Source organism: Lonchura striata, chromosome 30, assembly GCF_050655825.1.
Source record: "Lonchura striata isolate lonStrDom1 chromosome 30, ASM5065582v1, whole genome shotgun sequence".
In the NCBI taxonomy this organism is placed as follows: domain Eukaryota; kingdom Metazoa; phylum Chordata; class Aves; order Passeriformes; family Estrildidae; genus Lonchura; species Lonchura striata.
In genome coordinates, this window is record NC_140732.1 from 8599029 (window position 1) to 8619753 (window position 20725).

At 56.9% G+C, this 20725-nt stretch overlaps 1 protein-coding gene across 1 annotated transcript in view; it reads left to right on the forward strand.

Annotated features, from left to right (window-relative positions):
• KHSRP (KH-type splicing regulatory protein) overlaps positions 1 to 20725 on the forward strand; it is a 33560-nt gene extending 12835 nt beyond the window's left edge. Inside the window, exons 9-20 of the mRNA XM_085563132.1 lie at positions 1237 to 1335; positions 3287 to 3385; positions 5291 to 5393; positions 6720 to 6820; positions 8870 to 9011; positions 9722 to 9882; positions 11721 to 11839; positions 11924 to 12012; positions 13972 to 14163; positions 15936 to 16013; positions 17037 to 17203; positions 20005 to 20725. Coding sequence (XP_085419258.1) covers positions 1237 to 1335; positions 3287 to 3385; positions 5291 to 5393; positions 6720 to 6820; positions 8870 to 9011; positions 9722 to 9882; positions 11721 to 11839; positions 11924 to 12012; positions 13972 to 14163; positions 15936 to 16013; positions 17037 to 17203; positions 20005 to 20013 — 1359 coding nt within the window. The 3' untranslated portion in view covers positions 20014 to 20725. The remainder of the gene's footprint in view (positions 1 to 1236; positions 1336 to 3286; positions 3386 to 5290; positions 5394 to 6719; positions 6821 to 8869; positions 9012 to 9721; positions 9883 to 11720; positions 11840 to 11923; positions 12013 to 13971; positions 14164 to 15935; positions 16014 to 17036; positions 17204 to 20004) is intronic.

Sequence of the window (20725 nt, forward strand, 5' to 3'; positions counted from 1 at the left end):
TTAGGTGGGATTTGGGGGTCACTGGGGGGATTTGGGGAGGATTGGGGGGATTTGGGGGTCACTGGGGGGATTTGGGGAGGACTGGGGAAGGTTTAAGGGGGATTGGGGAACACAGGGGGGTTTTGGGGGGGTTTTGGGGGGGTCTGGGGAGGTTTTGGGGTCACTGAGAAGAGTTTGGGTTTCCCTGTGGGATTGGGGCATCAAGGAACCCCAAAAGTGCCCCTGGGGAGATCCCCTGGCCACTTTTGGGGTCCCTGGCTGTTTTTGGGGTCCCTTGGATGTTTTTGGAGTTCCCTGGCCGTTTTTGGGGTGGGGCCCTGCCCTTTCTGGGGTCCCCTGGCCTTTTTTGGGTTTCCCCGGCTGTTTTTGGGGTTCTCTGTCTGGTTTTTGGGTTTCCCCAGCCTTTTTTGGGGTTCTCTGTCTGGTTTTTGGGTTTCCCCAGCCGTTTTTGGGGTTCTCTGTCTGGTTTTTGGGGTCCCCTGGCCGTTTTTGGGGTTCTCTGTCTGGTTTTTGTGTTTCCCCGGCCGTTTTTGGGGTTCTCTGTCTGGTTTTTGGGGTCCCCTGGCCGTTTTTGTGTTTCTCGGCTGTTTTTGGGGTTCTCTGTCTGGTTTTTGTGTTTCCCTGGCCGTTTTTGGGGTTCTCTGTCTGGTTTTTGGGGTCCCCTGGCAGTTTCTGTGTTTCCCTGGCCGTTTTTGGGGTTCTCTGTCTGGTTTTTGGGGTTCTCTGTCTGGTTTCTGGGTCCCCTGGCCGTTCCTGGGTCCCCTGGCCGTTTTTGGGGCCCCCTGGCCGTTCCTGGGTCCCCCTGGCCCTTTTTGGGGTTCTCTGTCTGGTTTTTGGGGTTCCCTGTCTGGTTTTTGTGTTTCTCGGCCGTTTTTGGGGTTCTCTGTCTGGTTTTTGTGTTTCTCGGCCGTTTTTGGGGTTCTCTGTCTGGTTTCTGGGTCCCCCTGGCCCTTTTTGGGGTTCTCTGTCTGGTTTTTGGGGTTCTCTGTCTGGTTTTTGTGTTTCTCGGCCGTTTTTGGGGTTCTCTGTCTGGTTTTTGGGGTTCCCTGTCTGGTTTTTGGGGTTCTCTGTCTGGTTTTTGGGGTTCCCTGTCTGGTTTCTGGGTCCCCCGGCCGTTCCTGGGTCCCCCTGGCCCTTTTTGGGGTTCCCTGTCTGGTTTTTGGGGTCCCCCGGCCGTTCCTGGGTCCCCCTGGCCGTTTTTGGGGTGCGCCCCCCTGAGGGTGCCGGTGCCCCCAGGAGCGGGCGGGGGTGAAGATGATCCTGATCCAAGACGGTTCCCAAAACACCAACGTGGACAAACCCCTGCGGATCATCGGGGAGCCCTACAAGGTGCAGGTGAGAGCGCCCCGAAAACGCCCCAAAACCGGAGTGACCCCAAAACCGGAGTGACCCCAAACCCTGGAGTGACCCCAAACCCGGAGTGACCCCGGAGTGACCCCAGAGTGACCCCAGAGTGACCCCAGAGTGACCCCAAATCCCAGAGTGACCCCAAAACCGGAGTGACCCCAAACCCGGAGTGACCCCAAAACCCGGAGTGATCCCAGAGTGACCCCAGAGTGACCCCAAATCCCAGAGTGACCCCAAAACCCGGAGTGACCCCAGAGTGACCCCAAACCCTGGAGTGACCCCAGAGTGACCCCAGAGTGACCCCAAATCCCAGAGTGACCCCAAAACCCGGAGTGATCCCAGAGTGACCCCGGAGTGACCCCAGAGTGACCCCAGAGTGACCCCAAATCCCAGAGTGACCCCAAAACCCGGAGTGATCCCAGAGTGACCCCGGAGTGACCCCAGAGTGACCCCAGAGTGACCCCAAATCCCAGAGTGACCCCAAATCCCAGAGTGACCCCCAATCCCGGAGTGACCCCAAACCCCAGAGTGACCCCGGAGTGACCCCAGAGTGACCCCAAAACCCAGAGTGACCCCAAAACCCGGAGTGACCCCAAACCCGGAGTGACCCCAAACCCGGAGTGACCCCAAACCCGGAGTGACCCCAAACCCGGAGTGACCCCCAATCCCGGAGTGACCCCAAACCTCAGAGTGACCCCGGAGTGACCCCAGAGTGACCCCAAAACCCAGAGTGACCCCCAAACCCGGAGTGACCCCAAACCAAGAGTGACCCCAAACCCCGAGTGACCCCAAAACCCAGAGTGACCCCAGAGTGACCCCAAAACCCCAGAGTGACCCCGGAGTGACCCCAAAACCCAGAGTGACCCCAGAGTGACCCCAAAACCCCAGAGTGACCCCAAGTCCTGGAGTGACCCCAGACCCCAGAGTAACCCCAGAGTGACCCCAGAGTGACCCCAAACCCCAGAGTGACCCCAAACCTCAAAACCACCCCAAAACTGGGGGTGAGTGACCCCCAGAGTGACCCCAAAAACACCCCAAAACTGGGGGGGTAGTGGACCTCAAAGCCCGGAGTGACCCCAAAGCCTGGAGTGCCCCCAGAGCCCCCCGTGACCCCAGTGCCCTCTGTGACCCCTGTGACCCCTGTACCCCCCCGTGACCCCCCCGTGACCCCCATGCCCTCCATTGCCCCCCGTGCCCCAATTGCCCCCCATGACCCCATTGCCCCCCATGCCCCCTGTACCCCCCATTGCCCCCATTGTCCCCCATTGTCCCCCATTGCCCCCCGTGCCCCCTGACCCCGTGCCCCCTGTACCCCCCATTGCCCCCCGTGCCCCCCATGCCCCCCCTGACCCCATTGCCCCCATTGCCCCCCGTGCCCCCATTGCCCCCCATGACCCCCCGTGCCCCCTGACCCGTGCCCCCTGTGCCCCCCATTGCCCCCCGTGCCCCCCTGACCCCATGCCCCCCATTGCCCCCTGTGCCCCCATGCCCCCTGACCCGTGGCCCCCATGCCCCCTGACCCGTGCCCCCCCTTGCCCCCTGTGCCCCCCATTGCCCCCCGTGCCCCCTGTGCCCCCCGTGCCCCCTGACCCGTGCCCCCATTGCCCCCCATTACCCCCCGTGCCCCCCATTGCCCCCCATTGCCCCCCGTGCCCCCTGACCCGTGCCCCCCCTTGCCCCCTGTGCCCCCCATTGCCCCCCGTGCCCCCCGTGCCCCCTGACCTGTGCCCCCTGTACCCCCCATTACCCCCCGTGCCCCCCTGACCCCATGCCCCCCGTGCCCCCTGACCCGTGCCCCCCCTTGCCCCCTGTACCCCCCATTGCCCCCCGTGCCCCCTGACCCGTGCCCCCTGTACCCCCCATTGCCCCCATGCCCCCATTGCCCCCCATGCCCCCCTGACCCCGTGCCCCCGTGCCCCCCTGACCCGTGCCCCCTCAGCAAGCGTGTGAGATGGTGCTGGACATCCTGCGGGAGCGCGACCAGGGCGGCTTCAGCGACCGCGCCGACTACGGAGCGCGCCTGGGCGGGGGCATCGACGTGAGTGCGGCCCGGAGCACCCCAAAACCACCCCAAAACCATCCCAGAGACACCCCGAAATCATCCTGGGTATCATCCCAGAGACACCCCAGAATCATCCCAGAGACACCCCGGAATCATCCTGGGTATCATCCCAGAGACACCCCAAAATCACCCTGGGAATCATCCCAGAGACACCCCAAAATCATCCCGGAGACACCCCGGAGCACCCCAAAACCACCCCGAAACCATCCCAGAGACACCCCGAAATCACCCCAAAACCATCCCAGAGACACCCCGAAATCATCCTGGGAATCATCCCAGAGACACCCCAAAATCATCCCAGAGACACCCCGAAATCATCCTGGGAATCATCCCAGAGACACCCCAAAATCATCCCAGAGACACCCCGAAATCATCCTGGGAATCATCCCAGAGACACCCCAAAATCATCCCAGAGACACCCCGAAATCATCCTGGGAATCATCCCAGAGACACCCCGGAATCATCCCAGAGACACCCCGGAATCACCCCGAAATCATCCCAGAGACACTAAAAACCCCAATTTCTAAGGCTGAAAAAATCCCATTTTCCACCACGAAAACCCCACTTTTCCATGTCAAAAAAATCCAATTTTTAAGGCTAAAAATCCAATTTTTTAAGGCTAAAACCCCCAATTTCTAAGGCTGAAAAAATCCCATTTTCCACCACGAAAACCCACTTTTCCATGTCAAAAAAATCCAATTTTTAAGACTTAAGAAAACCAATTTCAAAGCCTGAAAAAATCTCATTTTCCACCACGAAAAACCCACTTTTCCACATCAAAAAAATCCAATTTTTAAGGCTAAAAATCCCAATTTCTAAGGCTAAAACCCCCAATTTCAAAGCCTGAAAAAATCTCATTTTCCACCACGAAAACCCCACTTTTCCATGTCAAATCCAATTCTTAAGGCTAAAAATCCAATTTTTAAGGCTAAAAATCCAATTTTTTAAGGCTAAAAACCCCCAATTTCTAAGTCTGAAAAAATCCCATTTTCCAGCATGAAAACCCCACTTTTCCATGTTAAAAAAATCCAATTTTTAAGGCCAAAAAACCCAATTTTTAAGGCCAAAAAATCCAATTTTTAAGGCCAAAAAATCCAATTTTTAAGGCAAAAAAACCCAATTTTTAAGGCCAAAAAACCCAATTTTTAAGGCAAAAAAATCCAATTTTTAAGGCAAAAAAATCCAATTTTTAAGGCCAAAAAATCCAATTTTTAAGGCAAAAAAATCCAACTTTTAAGGCAAAAAAATCCAATTTTTAAGGCCAAAAAATCCAATTTTTAAGGCAAAAAAATCCAATTTTTAAAGCAAAAAAATCCAATTTTTAAGGCAAAAAAATCCAATTTTTAAAGGAAAAAAATCCAATTTTTAAAGGAAAAAAATCCAACTTTTAAAGGAAAAAAATCCAACTTTTAAGGCAAAAAAATCCAATTTTTAAGGCAAAAAAATCCAATTTTTAAGGTAAAAAAATCCAATTTTTAAAGCAAAAAAATCCAATTTTTAAGGCAAAAAAATCCAACTTTTAAGGCAAAAAAATCCAACTTTTAAAGCAAAAAAACCCAATTTTTAAGGCCAAAAAATCCAATTTTTAAGGCAAAAAAATCCAATTTTTAAGGCCAAAAAATCCAATTTTTAAGGCAAAAAAATCCAACTTTTAAGGCAAAAAAAATCCAATTTTTAAGGCAAAAAAATCCAATTTTTAAGGCGAAAAAATCCAGTTTTTAAGGCCAAAAAATCCAATTTTCAAGCCCGAAAAAGGCAATTTTTTCCGTGAAAATTGGCATTTTCCCCCCAACACCCCGTTTCCCCCCGAAGCTCCGGTCCCTCCCCCCCGGGCCGGCTCGGGGCTGAGCCCCCTCCCCAAATTGCCAAACGCCGCCGCAGGTGCCGGTGCCGCGGCACTCGGTCGGGGTGGTGATCGGCCGCAGCGGGGAGATGATCAAGAAGATCCAGAACGACGCCGGGGTGCGCATCCAGTTCAAGCAAGGTGGGACCCCCGCCCGCCGCGGGGTGGGGAGGGGGCTTCGGGGGGTCTGGGGGTTTGGGGAGGGGGATTCGGGGGGTTTGGGGGTTTGGGGAGGGGATTTGGGGGGTCTGGGGGGTCTGGGGAGGGGGATTCGGGGGGTTTGGGGAGGGGGATTTGGGGCTGGGGAATTTGGGGAGGGGGATTCAGGGGGTTTGGGGAGGGGATTCGGGGGGTTTGGGGGTTTGGGGAGGGGGATTTGGGACTAGGGAATTTGGGGAGGGGGTTTGGGGGGTTTGGGGAGGGGGATTTGGGACTAGGGAATTTGGGGAGGGGGCTTCGGGGGGTCTGGGGAGTTTGGGGAGGGGGATTTGGGGGGTTTGGGGGGTTTGGGGAGGGGTATTCAGGGCTGGGGAGGGGGATTCGGGGGGTTTGGGGAGGGGGATTTGGGACTGGGGAATTTGGGGAGGGGGATTTGGGGGGTCTTGTAAGTTTGGGGAGGGGGATTAGGGGGGTTTGGGGGGTTTGGGGAGGGGGATTCGGGGGGTTTGGGGAGGGGGATTTGGGGCTGGGGAGTTTGGGGAGGGGGCTTCGGGGGGTCTTGTAAGTTTGGGGAGGGGGATTTGGGTTTGGGGGGTTTGGGGAATTTGGGGAGGGGGATTCAGGGCTGGGGAGGGGGATTCGGGGGGTTTGGGGAATTTGGGGAGGGGGATTCAGGGGGTTTGGGGAGGGGGATTTGGGACTGGGGAATTTGGGGAGGGGGTTCGGGGGGTCTGAGGAGTTTGGGGAGGGGGATTAGGGGGGTTTGGGGAGGGGGTTTGGGGGGTCTGGGGAGTTTGGGGAGGGGGTTTGGGGGGTTTGGGGAGGGGGATTCAGGGGGTCTGGGGAGGGGGATTCGGGGGGTCTGGGGGGTTTGGGGAGGGGGATTCGTGGAGTTTGGGGAGGGGGAAATGCTGGAGGGTTTTGGGGAATTTGGGGAGGGGGATTCAGGTTTGGGGAGGGGATTTGGGGAATTTGGGGAGGGGGAAACGCTGGAGGGTTTTGGGGAATTTGGGGAGGGGGATTCGGGTTTGGGGAGGGGATTTGGGGAATTTGGGGAGGGGGAAACGCTGGGGGGTTTCCTGCAGAGCCAGTGGGAATTTGGGGAATTTGGGGAGGGGGCTTTGGGGTCAGGACATCTCTGCAGAGCTGCCGCAGAGCCTGAGAGCGGAGATTTGGGGAGGGGTCTGCGGGCTCAGCGGGGGCCAGTGAACCCCCGTGCCGAGCCCGCGGGGCTTTGGGGGAATTTGGGGAGGGGTCTGCGGGCTCAGGGGGTCCCCGGGCCCGAATCCCCCTCCCCAAATTGCGCAGACGACGGGACGGGGCCGGAGAAGATCGCGCACATCATGGGACCCCCGGAGCGCTGCGAGCACGCGGCGCGCATCATCAACGAGCTGCTGCAGAGCCTGCGGGTAATTGGGGAGGGGGCTTCCCATTTGGGGAGGGGGCTGCACCCCCTGGGCATCATCAACGAGCTGCTGCAGAGCCTGCGGGTAATTGGGGAGGGGGCTTCCCATTTGGGGAGGGGGCTGCACCCCCTGGGCATCATCAACGAGCTGCTGCAGAGCCTCAGGGTAATTGGGGAGGGGGCTTCCCATTTGGGGAGGGGGCTGCACCCCCTGAGCATCATCAACGAGCTGCTGCAGAGCCTGCGGGTAATTGGGGAGGGGGCTTCCCATTTGGGGAGGGGGCTGCACCCCTGGGCATCATCAACGAGCTGCTGCAGAGCCTCAGGGTAATTGGGGAGGGGGCTTCCCATTTGGGGAGGGGGCTTCGGGCCCTGGGCATCATCAACGAGCTGCTGCAGAGCCTCAGGGTAATTGGGGAGGGGGCTTCCCATTTGGGGAGGGGGCTGCGGTTTGGGCTGATTTTGGGATATTTTGGGGCTGATTTTGGGGTGATTTTGGGGCTGGTTTTTGGGGTGATTTTGGGATATTTTGGGGCTGTTTTTTGGGGTGATTTTGGGATATTTTGGGGCTGTTTTTGGGGTGATTTTGGGATATTTTGGGGCTGGTTTTTGGGGTGATTTTGGGATATTTTGGGGCTGGTTTTTGGGGTGATTTTGGGATATTTTGGGGCTGGTTTTGGGATATTTTGGGGCTGGTTTTTGGGGTGATTTTGGGATATTTTGGGGCTGATTATGGGGTGATTTTGGGATATTTTGGGGCTGGTTTTTGGGGTGATTTTGGGATATTTTGGGGCTGATTTTGGGATATTTTGGGGCTGGTTTTTGGGGTGATTTTGGGATATTTTGGGGCTGATTTTTGGGCTGATTTTGGGATATTTTGGGGCTGGTTTTTGGGGTGATTTTGGGATATTTTGGGGCTGGTTTTTGGGGTGATTTTGGGGCTGGTTTTTGGGGTGATTTTGGGATATTTTGGGGCTGGTTTTTGGGCTGATTTTGGGATATTTTGGGGCTGGTTTTTGGGGTGATTTTGGGGCTGGTTTTTGGGGTGATTTTGGGATATTTTGGGGCTGGTTTTTGGGGCGATTTTGGGATATTTTGGGGCTGGTTTTTGGGGTGATTTTGGGATATTTCAGGGCTATTTTGGGGATGTTTCAGGGCTGTTTTGGGGATGTTTTTTGGGGTGATTTTAGGTTATTTCAGGGCTGTTTTAGGGATATTTCAGGGATGTTTCAGGGCTATTTTAGCGATGTTTTAGGGCTGTTTTAGGGCTGGTTTTTTGGGGTGATTTCGGGTTATTTCAGGGCTGTTTTAGGGACATTTCAGGGATGTTTCAGGGACATTTCAGGGCTATTTTGGGGATGTTTTTTGGGGTGATTTCGGGTTATTTCAGGGCTGTTTAGGGACATTTCAGGGCTATTTTGGGGATGTTTTTTGGGGTGATTTTGGGATATTTCAGGGCTGTTTCAGGGCTATTTCAGGGCTATTTTGGGGATGTTTTTTGGGGTGATTTTGGGATATTTCAGGGCTGTTTTAGGGACATTTCAGGGCTGTTTTAGGGCTATTTCAGGGCTATTTTGGGGATGTTTTTTGGGGTGATTTTGGGTTATTTCAGGGCTGTTTTAGGGCTATTTCAGGGCTATTTTGGGGATGTTTTTTGGGGTGATTTTGGGTTATTTCAGGGCTGTTTTAGGGACATTTCAGGGCTGTTTTAGGGACATTTCAGGGCTGTTTCAGGGCTATTTCAGGGCTATTTTGGGGATGTTTTTTGGGGTGATTTCGGGTTATTTCAGGGCTGTTTTAGGGATATTTCAGGGATGTTTCAGGGCTATTTCAGGGCTATTTTGGGGATGTTTTTTGGGGTGATTTTGGCATATTTTAGGGCTGTTTTAGGGACATTTCAGGGCTGTTTCAGGGATATTTTAGAGATATTTAGAGCTGCGTTTTGGGGGCTTTAATCCCGTTCTGGGGACGCTTTAGAGCTGCTCCCCGGCTGTTTTTGGGCTGCGGCCCCCGCCCGGGGGTCCCGGCCCTCCCTGACGCCCCCTCCCCACAGAGCGGCCCCCCGGGACCCCCGGGGCCGGGGCTGCCCCCGGGGGGGCGCGGCCGGGGCCGGGCCCAGGGCTCCTGGGGCCCCCCCGGCGGGGAGATGACCTTCTCCATCCCCACCCACAAGTGCGGGCTGGTCATCGGCAGAGGTGAGACCCCCGGGACCCCCCGGGACCCCCAATTCCGACCCGAGACCCCCGGCTCATCCCCCGCCCCAAAATCCCCCAAAATGGCCCCAAAATCCCCCAAAAAAGCCCCAAAATCCCCAAAACAGCCCCGAAATCCCCCGAAATGGCCCCAAAATCCCCAATTCCCGGGAGGGTTCGGGGGCGTTTTTGGGTGCCCCTCTGACCCGGGGGGGTTTTGGGGTTTTGGGGCGCTCCGTGATTCCGGGTGGGTTTTGGGGTGCCCCCAGGAGGGTTTTGGGGTTTTGGGGTGCCCCCAGGAGGGTTTTGGGGTGCCCTGTGATTCCGGGTGGGTTTTGGGGTGCCCCCCGGGGGGTTTTGGGGTGCCCCGTGACCCCAGGAGGGTTTTGGGGTTTTGGGGCGCCCCGTGACCCCGGGTGGGTTTTGGGGCACCCCGTGACCCCAGAGGGGGGGATTTGGAGTTTTGGGGCGCCCCGTGACCCCGGGTGGGTTTTGGGGCACCCCGTGACCCCAGAGGGGGGGATTTGGAGTTTTGGGGCGCCCCGTGACCCCGGGTGGGTTTTGGGGCACCCCGTGACCCTGGGCAGATTTTGGGGTTCCCCCAGGAGGGTTTTGGGGTTTTGGGGCGCCCCGTGACCCCGGGTGGGTTTTGGGGTTCCCCCGGGGGGTTTTGGAGTTTTGGGGCGCCCCGTGAGCCGCTTTTTGGGGCGCAGGGGGGGAGAACGTCAAGGCCATCAACCAGCAGACCGGCGCCTTCGTGGAGATCTCGCGGCAGCTGCCGCCCAACGGGGACCCCAACTTCAAACTCTTCGTCATCCGCGGCACCCCCCAGCAGATCGAGCACGCCAAGCAGCTCATCGAGGAGAAGATCGAGGTGGGGGCGCCCCGAAACGACACCCCAAAACTGCCCCGAAGTACCCCAAAAAAATCCCCAAAAAAATCCCCAAAAAAATCCCCAAAAAAATCCCCAAAAAAATCCCCAAAAATTCCCCAAAAATTCCCCAAAAGCGGCGCCGCCGCTCGGTGTCGCCGCCTGGTGGGGAAGGGCGGTACTGCAGCTGCCCCCCCCGGGGGGGCCCCGAAATCCTCCCGGGGACCCCAAAATCTTCTGGGGACCCCAAAATCTTTTGGGGACTCCAAAGTCATCCTGGGGACCCCAAAATCATACTGGGGACGCCAAAATCTGCCTGGGGACCCCAAAGTCATCCTGGGGACTCCGAAATCCTCCCGGGGACCCCAAAGTCATCCTGGGGACCCCGAAATCCTCCTGGGGACCCCAAAATCATCTTGGGGGATCCGAAATCTGCCCTGGGACCCCCAAACCCCCCCATGACCTCCCGCAAACCACCCCAGGACCCTTCAAAGCCCCTTGGGACCCCCCAAACCCTTCCCGGGACCCCCCAAACCCCTCTGGGACACCCCAAACCCTTCCTGGGACCCCCCAAACCCCCCCTGGACCCCCCAGACCCCCCCAGGACCCCCCAAACCCTTCCTGGGACCCCCCAAACCCCCCCTGGACCCCCCAGACCCCCCCAGGCCCCCCCAAACCCCCCTGACCCCCATTTCCCCCCCAGGGCCCGCTGTGCCCCATAGAGGGACCCCTCAAAGACCCCCCCAAACCCCCCCAGGCCCCCCCAAACCCCCCCCAGGGCCCCCCAAACCCCCCCAGGGCCCCCCAAACCCCCCCAGGACCCCCCAAACCCTTCCTGGGACCCCCCAAACCCACCCAGGACCCCCCAAACCCCCCTGACCCCCATTTCCCCCCCAGGGCCTGCTGTGCCCCATAGAGGGACCCCTCAAAGACCCCCCCAAACCCCCCCAGGACCCCCCAAACCCCCCCAGGGCCCCCCAAACACCCCCAGGCCCCCCCAACCCCCCCTCCTGGACCCCCCAGACCCCCCCAGGACCCCCCAAACCTTTCCTGGGACCCCCAAACCCCCCCAGGCCCCCCCAAACCCCCCTGACCCCCGTTTCCCCCCCCCAGGGCCCGCTGTGCCCCATTGAGGGACCCCTCAAAGACCCCCCCAAACCCCCCCAGGACCCCCCAAACCCTTCCTGGGACCCCCCAAACCCTCCCAGGCCCCCCCAAACCCCCCTGACCCCCGTTTCCCCCCCCCAGGGCCCGCTGTGCCCCATTGAGGGACCCCCCAAACCCTTTTTGGGACCCCCAAACCCCCCCAGGACCCCCCAAACCCTTCCTGGGACCCCCCAAACCCACCCAGGACCCCCCAAACCCCCCTGACCCCCATTTCCCCCCCAGGGCCTGCTGTGCCCCATAGAGGGACCCCTCAAAGACCCCCCCAAACCCCCCCAGGACCCCCCAAACCCCCCCAGGGCCCCCCAAACACCCCCAGGCCCCCCCAACCCCCCCTCCTGGACCCCCCAGACCCCCCCAGGACCCCCCAAACCTTTCCTGGGACCCCCAAACCCCCCCAGGCCCCCCCAAACCCCCCTGACCCCCGTTTCCCCCCCCCAGGGCCCGCTGTGCCCCATTGAGGGACCCCTCAAAGACCCCCCCAAACCCCCCCAGGACCCCCCAAACCCTTCCTGGGACCCCCCAAACCCTCCCAGGCCCCCCCAAACCCCCCTGACCCCCGTTTCCCCCCCCCAGGGCCCGCTGTGCCCCATTGAGGGACCCCCCAAACCCCCCCAGGCCCCCCCAAACCCCCCCAGGCCCCCCCAAACCCCCCTGACCCCCGTTTCCCCCCCCAGGGCCCGCTGTGCCCCGTCGGCCCCGGGCCCGGCCCCGGGGGTCCCCCCGGCCCCGCCGGTCCCATGGGACCCTTCAACCCCGGCCCCTTCAACCAGGGCCCCCCCGGGGCGCCCCCGCAGTGAGTACCTGCCTTTGGGGGGGATTTTGGGGGGTCAGCCCCCCCAAAACCCCCTCCCCGTAACCCGAGCCCCGAATTCGGCAGCCCGGGGGGGCCGCCCCCGCACCAGTACCCCCCCCAGGGCTGGGGGAACGCGTACCCCCAGTGGCAGCCGCCCGCCCCCCACGACCCCAGTGAGTACCGGGGGGTTTGGGGGGACCCCGAGGGTTTGGGGGGACCCCGAGGGGCCGGGGGACCCCGAGGGGCCGGGGGACCCCGAGGGTTTGGGGGGTTTTGGGGGGGTTTGGTGCACCCTAAAAAATCCCAAAGTTTGGGTGGGAACCCTTGGGTTTGGGGGATTTGGGGATTTTGGGGGGTCTGGAAATTTGGGGGGACCCCCGAGGGTTTGGGGGGTTTTGGGGGGGTTTGGTGCACCCTAAAAAATCCCAAAGTTTGGGTGGGAACCCTTGGGTTTGGGGTTTTGGGGGATTTGGGGTTTTTGGGGGGGTCTGGAAATTTGGGGGGACCCCCTGAGGGGCTGGGGGGACACCCTGAGGGTTTGGGGTTTGGGGGGTTTTGGGGGGCTTTGGTGCACCCTAAAAAATCCCAAAAATCCCAAAGTTTGGGTGGGAACCCTTGGGTTTGGGGTTTTGGGGGATTTGGGGTTTTTGGGGGGTCTGGAAATTTGGGGGGACCCCCGGAGGGGCTGGGGTTTGGGGGGTTTTGGGGGGGTTTGGTGCACCCTAAAAAATCCCAAAATTTGGGGGGTTTGGGGAGGGACACCTTGGGTTTGGAGGATTTGGGGTTTTGAGGGGGAGGTTCTGAAATTTGGGGGGACCCCCGAGGGTTTGGGGGTTTTGGGGGGGGTTGGGTGCACCCTAAAAAAACGCAAAATTTGGGGTGGGACCCTGTGGGTTTGGGGGTTTTGGGCTGTTTTTGGGCTGTTTTTTCGGCTGGTTTTGGGCTGGTTTTGGGTGTTTTTTGGGCTGTTTTTGGGTATTTTTTGGGCTGGTTTTGGGTGTTTTTTGGGCTGTTTTCGGGTATTTTTTGGGCTGGTTTTGGGTGTTTTTTGGGCTGTTTTCGGGTATTTTTCGGGCTGTTTCTGGGCTGTTTCTGGGCTGTTTTTCTGCTGGTTTTTGGGCTGTTATCGGGTATTTTTTGGGCTGTTTCTGGGTTGTTTTTGGGCTGGTTTTGGGCTGGTTTTGGGTATTTTTTGGGCTGTTTCTGGGCTGTTTTTGGGCTGTTTTCGGGCTGTTTCTGGGCTGTTTTTTTGGGTGTTTCTGGGCTGTTTTTGGGCTGTTTTTTGGGCTGTTTCTGGGCTGTTTTCGGGTATTTTTTGGGCTGTTTCGGGTGTCTCCGGCCCCCCCGGCTAACTCGGGGCTGGCTGTGGGGCTGTTTTTGGGCTGTTTTTTTGGGTGTTTTTGGGCTGTTTTTGGGCTGGTTTTGGGCTGTTTTTGGGTATTTTTTGGGCTGTTTCTGGGCTGTTTCTGGGCTGTTTTTGGGCTGTTTCTGGGCTGTTTCTGGGCTGTTTCTGGGCTGTTTCTGGGTTGTTTTTGGGCTGGTTTTGGGCTGGTTTTGGGTATTTTTTGGGCTGTTTTTGGGCTGTTTCCGGGTATTTTTTGGGCTGTTTTTGGGCTGTTTCTGGGCTGTTTTTGGGCTGTTTCTGGGCTGTTTCTGGGCTGTTTCTGGGCTGTTTCTGGGTTGTTTTTGGGCTGGTTTTGGGCTGGTTTTGGGTATTTTTTGGGCTGTTTTTGGGCTGTTTCCGGGTATTTTTTGGGCTGTTTTTGGGCTGTTTTTTGGGCTGTTTCTGGGCTGTTTCTGGGCTGTTTTTGGGCTGTTTCTGGGCTGGTTTTGGGCTGTTTTTTCGGCTGGTTTCTGGGCTGTTTTTGGGTATTTTTTGGGCTGTTTTTCTGCTGTTTTTTGGGCTGTTTTTTCGGCTGGTTTCTGGGCTGTTTTCGGGTATTTTTTGGGCTATTTTTGGGTGTCTCCGGCCCCCCCCGGCTAACTCGGGGCTGTTTCTGGGCTGTTTCTGGGTATTTTTTGGGCTGTTTTTTTGGGTATTTTTGGGCTGTTTCTGGGCTGTTTCTGGGCTGTTTCGGGGTGTCTCCGGCCCCCCCCGGCTAACTCGGGGCTGTTTTTGGGGCCCCCCCCAGGCAAGGCGCCGGCCCCGGACCCCAACGCGGCCTGGGCCGCCTACTACTCGCACTACTACCAGCAGCCCCCCGGGCCCGCGCCCCCCCAGCCCCCCCCGGCCGCGCCCCCCGTCCAGGGGGAGCCCCCCCAGCCCCCCCCCGCCGGCCAGGCCGACTACACCAAGGCCTGGGAGGAGTACTACAAGAAACTGGGTGAGCGCCCCCGAATCCGCCCCGAATTCGCCCGAAATCCAACCAGAATCGCCCGAAATTCGCCCCGAATTCGCCCAAAATCCGCCCAAAATCCGCCCAAAATTCGCCCGAAATTCGCCCAAAATTCACCCAAAATTCGCCCGAAATTCATCCAAAATCCGCCCCAAATTCGCCCCAAATCCGCCCCAAATTCGCCCCGAATTTGCCTGAAATCCGCCCCAAATTCGCCCAGAATCCGCCCCAAATCCGCCCGAATTTCGCCCCAAATTCGCCCAGAATTCATCCAAAATCCACCCCCAAATCCGCCCCGAATGCACCCAAAATCCGCCCAGAATTCATCCAAAATCCGCCCCAAAATCCGCCCCGAATTCACCCAAAATCCGCCCAGAATTCATCCAAAAATCCACCCCCAAATCTGCCCCAAATTCGCCCAAAATCCGCCCCGAATTCGCCCAAAATCCGCCCAGAATTCATCCAAAAATCCACCCCCAAATCCGCCCCAAATTCACCCAAAATCCGCCCCAAATTCACCCGAAATTCATCCAAAATCCACCCCCAAATCCGCCCCAAATTCGCCCGAAATTCACCCAGAATCCGCCCGGAATTCATCCAAAAATCCACCCCGAAATCCACCCCGAATGCACCCAAAATCCGCCCAGAATTCGCCCCAAATCCGCCCAAAATTCGCCCCAAATTCACCCAAAATCCGACCAGAATTCATCCAAAATCCACCCCCAAATCCGCCCCAAATGCACCCAAAATCCGCCCAGAATCTGCCCAGAATTCACCCAAAATCCTCCCCAAATTCACCCAAAATCCGCCCAGAATCCGCCTGAAATTCATCCAAAATCCACCCCCAAATCCACCCCAAATTCACCCGAAATTCATCCAAAATCCACCCAAAATCCACCCCGAATCCAACCAAAATCCAACCAGAATCCGCCCAAAATTCATCCAAAATCCGCCCAAAATTCACCCAAAATTAATCCAAAATCCACCCCAAAATCCACCCTGGGCTCCTCCCAAATTCATGGGGGGGGGATTGGGGGGGTCCAGGACCCCAAATCTGCCCCTGGGACCCCCAAACCTGCCCCTGAACCCCAAATCTGCCCCTGGGACCCCCCAAACCTGCCCCTGAACCCCAAATCTCCTCCTGGGACCCCCAAATCTGCCCCTGAACCCCAAATCTGCCCTGGGACCCCCAAATCTGCCCCTGGGACCCCCCAAACCTGCCCCTAAACCCCAAATCTCCCCCCTGAACCCCAAATCTGCCCCTGAACCCCAAATCTGCCCCTGAACCCCAAATCTCCTCCTGGGACCCCCAAAGCTGCCCCTGAACCCCAAACCTGCCCCTGGGACCCCAAAGCTGCCCCTGAACCCCAATTTCCCCCCAGGGACCCCCAAATCCGCCCCTGAACCCCAATTTCCCCCCAGGGACCCCCAAACCTGCCCCTGAACCCCAAATCTCCCCCCTGAACCCCAAATCCGCCCCTGAACCCCAATTTCCCCCCAGGGACCCCCAAACCTGCCCCTGAACCCCAATTTCCCCCCAGGGACCCCCAAATCCACCCCTGAACCCCAATTTCCCCCCAGGGACCCCCAAACCTGCCCCTGAACCCCAATTTCCCCCCAGGGACCCCCAAACCTGCCCCTGAACCCCAATTTCCCCCCAGGGACCCCCAAACCTGCCCCTGAACCCCAAATCTGCCCCAGGGACCCCAAATCTGCCCCCTGAACCCCAAATCCGCCCCTGAACCCCAATTTCCCCCCAGGCCAGCAGCCGCAGCAGCCGGGGGCGCCCCCGCAGCAGGATTACACCAAGGCCTGGGAGGAGTATTACAAAAAACAAGGTAAAATCCCCAAAACCCCCCAAAAAACCCAAAATCCACTCCTAAAAAACCCAAAATCCACTCCCAAAATCCACCCCAAAACCCCCCCCAAAAAAAACCCAAAATCCACTCCCAAAAACCCCAAAATCCACCCCAAAACCCCCCCCAAAAAATCCCAAAATCCTCTCCCAAAAACGCCAAAATCCACCCCAAAACCCCCCCAAAAACCTCAAAATCCACTCCCAAAAACTGCAAAATCCCCCCCCAAAAACCCCAAAATACCCCCCCAAAACCCCAAAATTTCCCCCCAAAATCCCCCCCCAAAAACCCCAAATCCACCCCCCAAAAACCCCCCAAAGCTCCCCAAAACCCTCCCAAGTCCCCCCCAAAACCCCAAATCCACCCCCCAAACCCCCCCATACCCGAAATCCACCCCCCAAAAGCCCCAAAATTCCCCCAAAACCCTCCCAAATCCCCCCAAATCCACGCCCCAAAAGCCCCAAAATTCCCCCAAAGCCTCTCAAAACCGTCCCAAATCCCTCAAGACCCCCCCAGACCCCCCAGTCCCACCCAGGGTGGGGTTTTGGGGGGTTTTTGGGGTCATGTCCCCCCAATCCAGGGGGTTTTGGGGGGTTTTTGGGGTCATGTCCCCCCAATCCAGGGGGTTTTCGGGCAGTTTTTGGGGTGCTGACCCCCCCAGACCCCCCAATCCCACCCTGGGGGGGTTTTCGGGCGGTTTTTGGGGTGCTGACGCCCCAATCCAGGGGGTTTTCGGGCAGTTTTTGGGGTGCTGACCCCCCCCAGACCCCCCAATCCAGGGGTTTTGAGGGGTTTTTGGGGTGCTGACCCCCCAATCCAGGGGGTTTTGGGGTGGTTTTTGGGGTGCTGACCCCCCAATCCAGGGGGTTTTGGGTGGTTTTTGGGGTGCTGACCCCCCAATCCAGGGGGTTTTCGGGCAGTTTTTGGGGTTCTGACCCCCCCAGACCCCCCAATCCAGGGGGTTTTGGGGGGTTTTTGGGGTGCTGACCCCCCGTGCCCCCCCAGCCGCCCAGGTGGCCTCGGGGGGGGGTCCCGGGGCGCCCCCCGGCCCCCAGCCCGACTACAGCGCGGCCTGGGCCGAGTACTACCGGCAGCAGGCGGCGTACTACGGGCAGAGCCCCGGGAGCGCGGGGCCCGCGGGGCCGCCGCCCGCCGGCCAGCAGGGACAGCAGGTGAGTGACAAAATATCCCAAATGTGCCCCAAAAATATCCTGAATGGGCCCCAAAAATATCCTGAATGCGCCCCAAAAATATCCTGAATGGGCCCCAAAAATATCCTGAATGGGCCCCAAAAATATCCCGAATATATCCTGAATACACCCCAAAAATATCCTGAATATATCCTGAATACACCCCAAAAATAGCCCAAACACAGCCCAAAAATATCCCAAATATATCCTGAATGGGCCCCAAAAATATCCTGAATGTATCCCAAAAATATCCTGAATGTATCCCAAAAATAGCCCAAATGTGCCCCAAAAATATCCCAAATGGGCCCCAAAAATATCCTGAATGGGCCCCAAAAATATCCCAAACACTGCCCCAAACACAGCCCAAAAATATCCCAAATATACCCCCCAAACCCCGCCCGCCGGCCAGCAGGGACAGCAGGTACGGTGCCAGGATAGCCCCAAAAATAGCCCAAAAATATCCTGAATACACCCCAAAAATATCCCAAACACTGCCCCAAACACAGCCCAAATATATCCCAAATATATCCTGAATGGGCCCCAAAAATACCCCAAACACAGCCCAAAAATATCCCAAATATACCCCCCAAACCCCGCCCGCCGGCCAGCAGGGACAGCAGGTGAGGTGCCAGGATAGCCCCAAAAATAGCCCAAAAATATCCTGAATACACCCCAAAAATATCCCGAATATATCCTGAATGCGCCCCAAAAATATCCTGAATGTGCCCCAAACACAGCCCAAAAATATCCCAAATATACCCCCCAAACCCCGCCCGCCGGCCAGCAGGGACAGCAGGTGAGGTGACAAAATATCCCAAATGTGCCCCAAAAATATCCTGAATGGGCCCCAAAAATATCCCAAATGCGCCCCAAAAATATCCCAAATGCGCCCCAAAAATATCCTGAATGGGCCCCAAAAATATCCTGAATGGGCCCCAAAAATATCCTGAATGTGCCCCAAACACAGCCCAAAAATATCCCAAATATACCCCCCAAGCCCCGCCCGCCGGCCAGCAGGGACAGCAGGTGAGGTGACAAAATAGCCCCAAAAATAGCCCAAAAATATCCTGAATGTGCCCCAAAAATATCCCAAACACTGCCCCAAACCCCGCCCGCCGGCCAGCAGGGACAGCAGGTACGGTGACAAAATAGCCCCAAAAGTATCCCAAAAATATCCTGAATGGGCCCCAAAAATAGCCCAAATGTGCCCCAAAAATATCCCAAACACTGCCCCAAACACAGCCCAAAAATATCCCAAATATATCCCAAAAATATCCCGAATGTGCCCCAAAAATATCCCGAATATACCCCCAAACCCCGCCCGCCAGCCAGCAGGGACAGCAGGTACGGTGACAAAATATCCCAAATGTGCCCCAAAAATATCCTGAATGGGCCCCAAAAATATCCTGAATGTGCCCCAAAAATATCCTGAATGGGCCCCAAAAATATCCTGAATGTGCCCCAAAAATATCCTGAATGGGCCCCAAAAATATCCCAAACACAGCCCAAAAATATCCCAAAAATATCCCAAATATATCCCCCAAACCCCACCCGCCGGCCAGCAGGGACAGCAGGTGAGGTGACAAAATATCCCAAATGTGCCCCAAAAATATCCTGAATACACCCCAAAAATAGCCCAAACACTGCCCCAAACACTGCCCAAAAATATCCCAAATATACCCCCCAAAACCCGCCCGCCGGCCAGCAGGGACAGCAGGTACGGTGCCAAGATACCCCCAAAAGTATCCCAAATGGGCCCCAAAAATATCCCAAATGTGCCCCAAAAATATCCCAAATGCGCCCCAAAAATATCCTGAATGTGCCCCAAAAATATCCCGAATATATCCTGAATGGGCCCCAAAAATATCCTGAATGTATCCCAAAAATATCCTGAATGTGCCCCAAACACAGCCCAAAAATATCCTGAATGGGCCCCAAAAATATCCTGAATGGGCCCCAAAAATATCCCAAATATGCCCCAAAAATATCCTAAATATATCCCAGAAATATTCTGAATGCATCCCAAAAACAGCCCCAAACACAGCCCAAAAATATCCCAAATACACCCCAAATGTACCCCAAAAAATCCCAAACCCCTGCCAGCAGGGACAGCACCCAAAACTCTCCAAATACCCCCCCAAAAAAAACCCCAAAACACCCCAAAAATATCCCCAAAAAAATCCCTCAGAAACACCCCAAAAACCTGCCCCAAAACACTCCAAAAATATCCCCAAAAAAACCCAAAAATGTCCAAAAAACCCCCCAAAACACCCCAAAAATATCCCCCAAAAAATCAAAAAAATCCCCCAGAAACACCCCAAAAACCTGCCCCAAATCCCCCCAAAAATATCCCCAAAAAAACCCAAAAATGTCCAAAAAACCCCCCAAAACACCCCAAAAATATCCCCAAAAAACCCCAAAAATATCAAAAAACCCCAAAAATATCCCTCAAAAAATCAAAAAAATCCCTCAGAAACACCCCAAAAACCTGCCCCAAAACACTCCAAAAATATCCCCAAAAATGTCCAAAAAACCCCCCAAAACACCCCAAAAATATCCCAAAAAACCCCAAAAAAATCCAAAAAAACCCCCAAAACACCCCAAAAATATCCCCAAAAAACCCCAAAAATATCCCAAAAAACCCCAAAAAATGCCCCAGAAACGCCCCAAAAACCTGCCCCAAATCCCCCCAAATCCCCCCTAGACCCCCCAAAGCTCCCCCGGGACCCCCGAACCCCCCCGGGGGTTTTGGGGTCCCCCTGACCCGTTCCCCTCCCCCACAGGCTCAGTGACCCCTCCCCCACTCCGACCCCTCCCCTCCCCCCTTTTTGTTTTGGGCGAGCGGCCGGCCGGGCCCGGGGACCCCCAAAATCCCCAAAATCCCCCAAAAAATCCCCAAAATCCCCCCAAAAATCCCCCAAAATCCCCCCAAAACCCCCGGAGCCACTTGAACATTCCTGGGACCCGCTGGGGACCCCCCAAAAAAAAACAAATCCCCCGGGGACCCCCAAAATCCCCCCCAAAATCCTCCCCAAAATTCCCCCCAAAAACCCCTGGGGACCCCCCAAAAAAACCCCTGGGGACCCCCCAAAAAAATCCCCCGGGGACCCCAAAATCCCCCCCAAAAAAACCCCGGGGACCCCAAAAATCCCCCCCAAAAAACTCCTGGGGACCCCCCAACAAAATCCCCCAGGGACCCCCAAAATCCCCCCCAAAAAACCCCTGGGGACCCCCAAAATTCGCCCCAAAATCCCCCTGGGGACCCCCAAAATCCTCCCCAAAATCCCCCCAAAAAACCCCTGGGGACCCCCCAAAAAAAAAATCCCCCTGGGGACCCCCAAAATCCCCCCCAAAAGCCCCCGGGGACCCCCAAAACTCCCTGGGAGCCACTGGGGACCCCCCAAAAAAAAAAATCCCCTCAGGGACCCCCCAAATCCCCCCAGGGACCCCCAAAATCCCCCCAGAGACCCCCAAAATCCCCCCAGGGACCCCCAAAATCTCCCC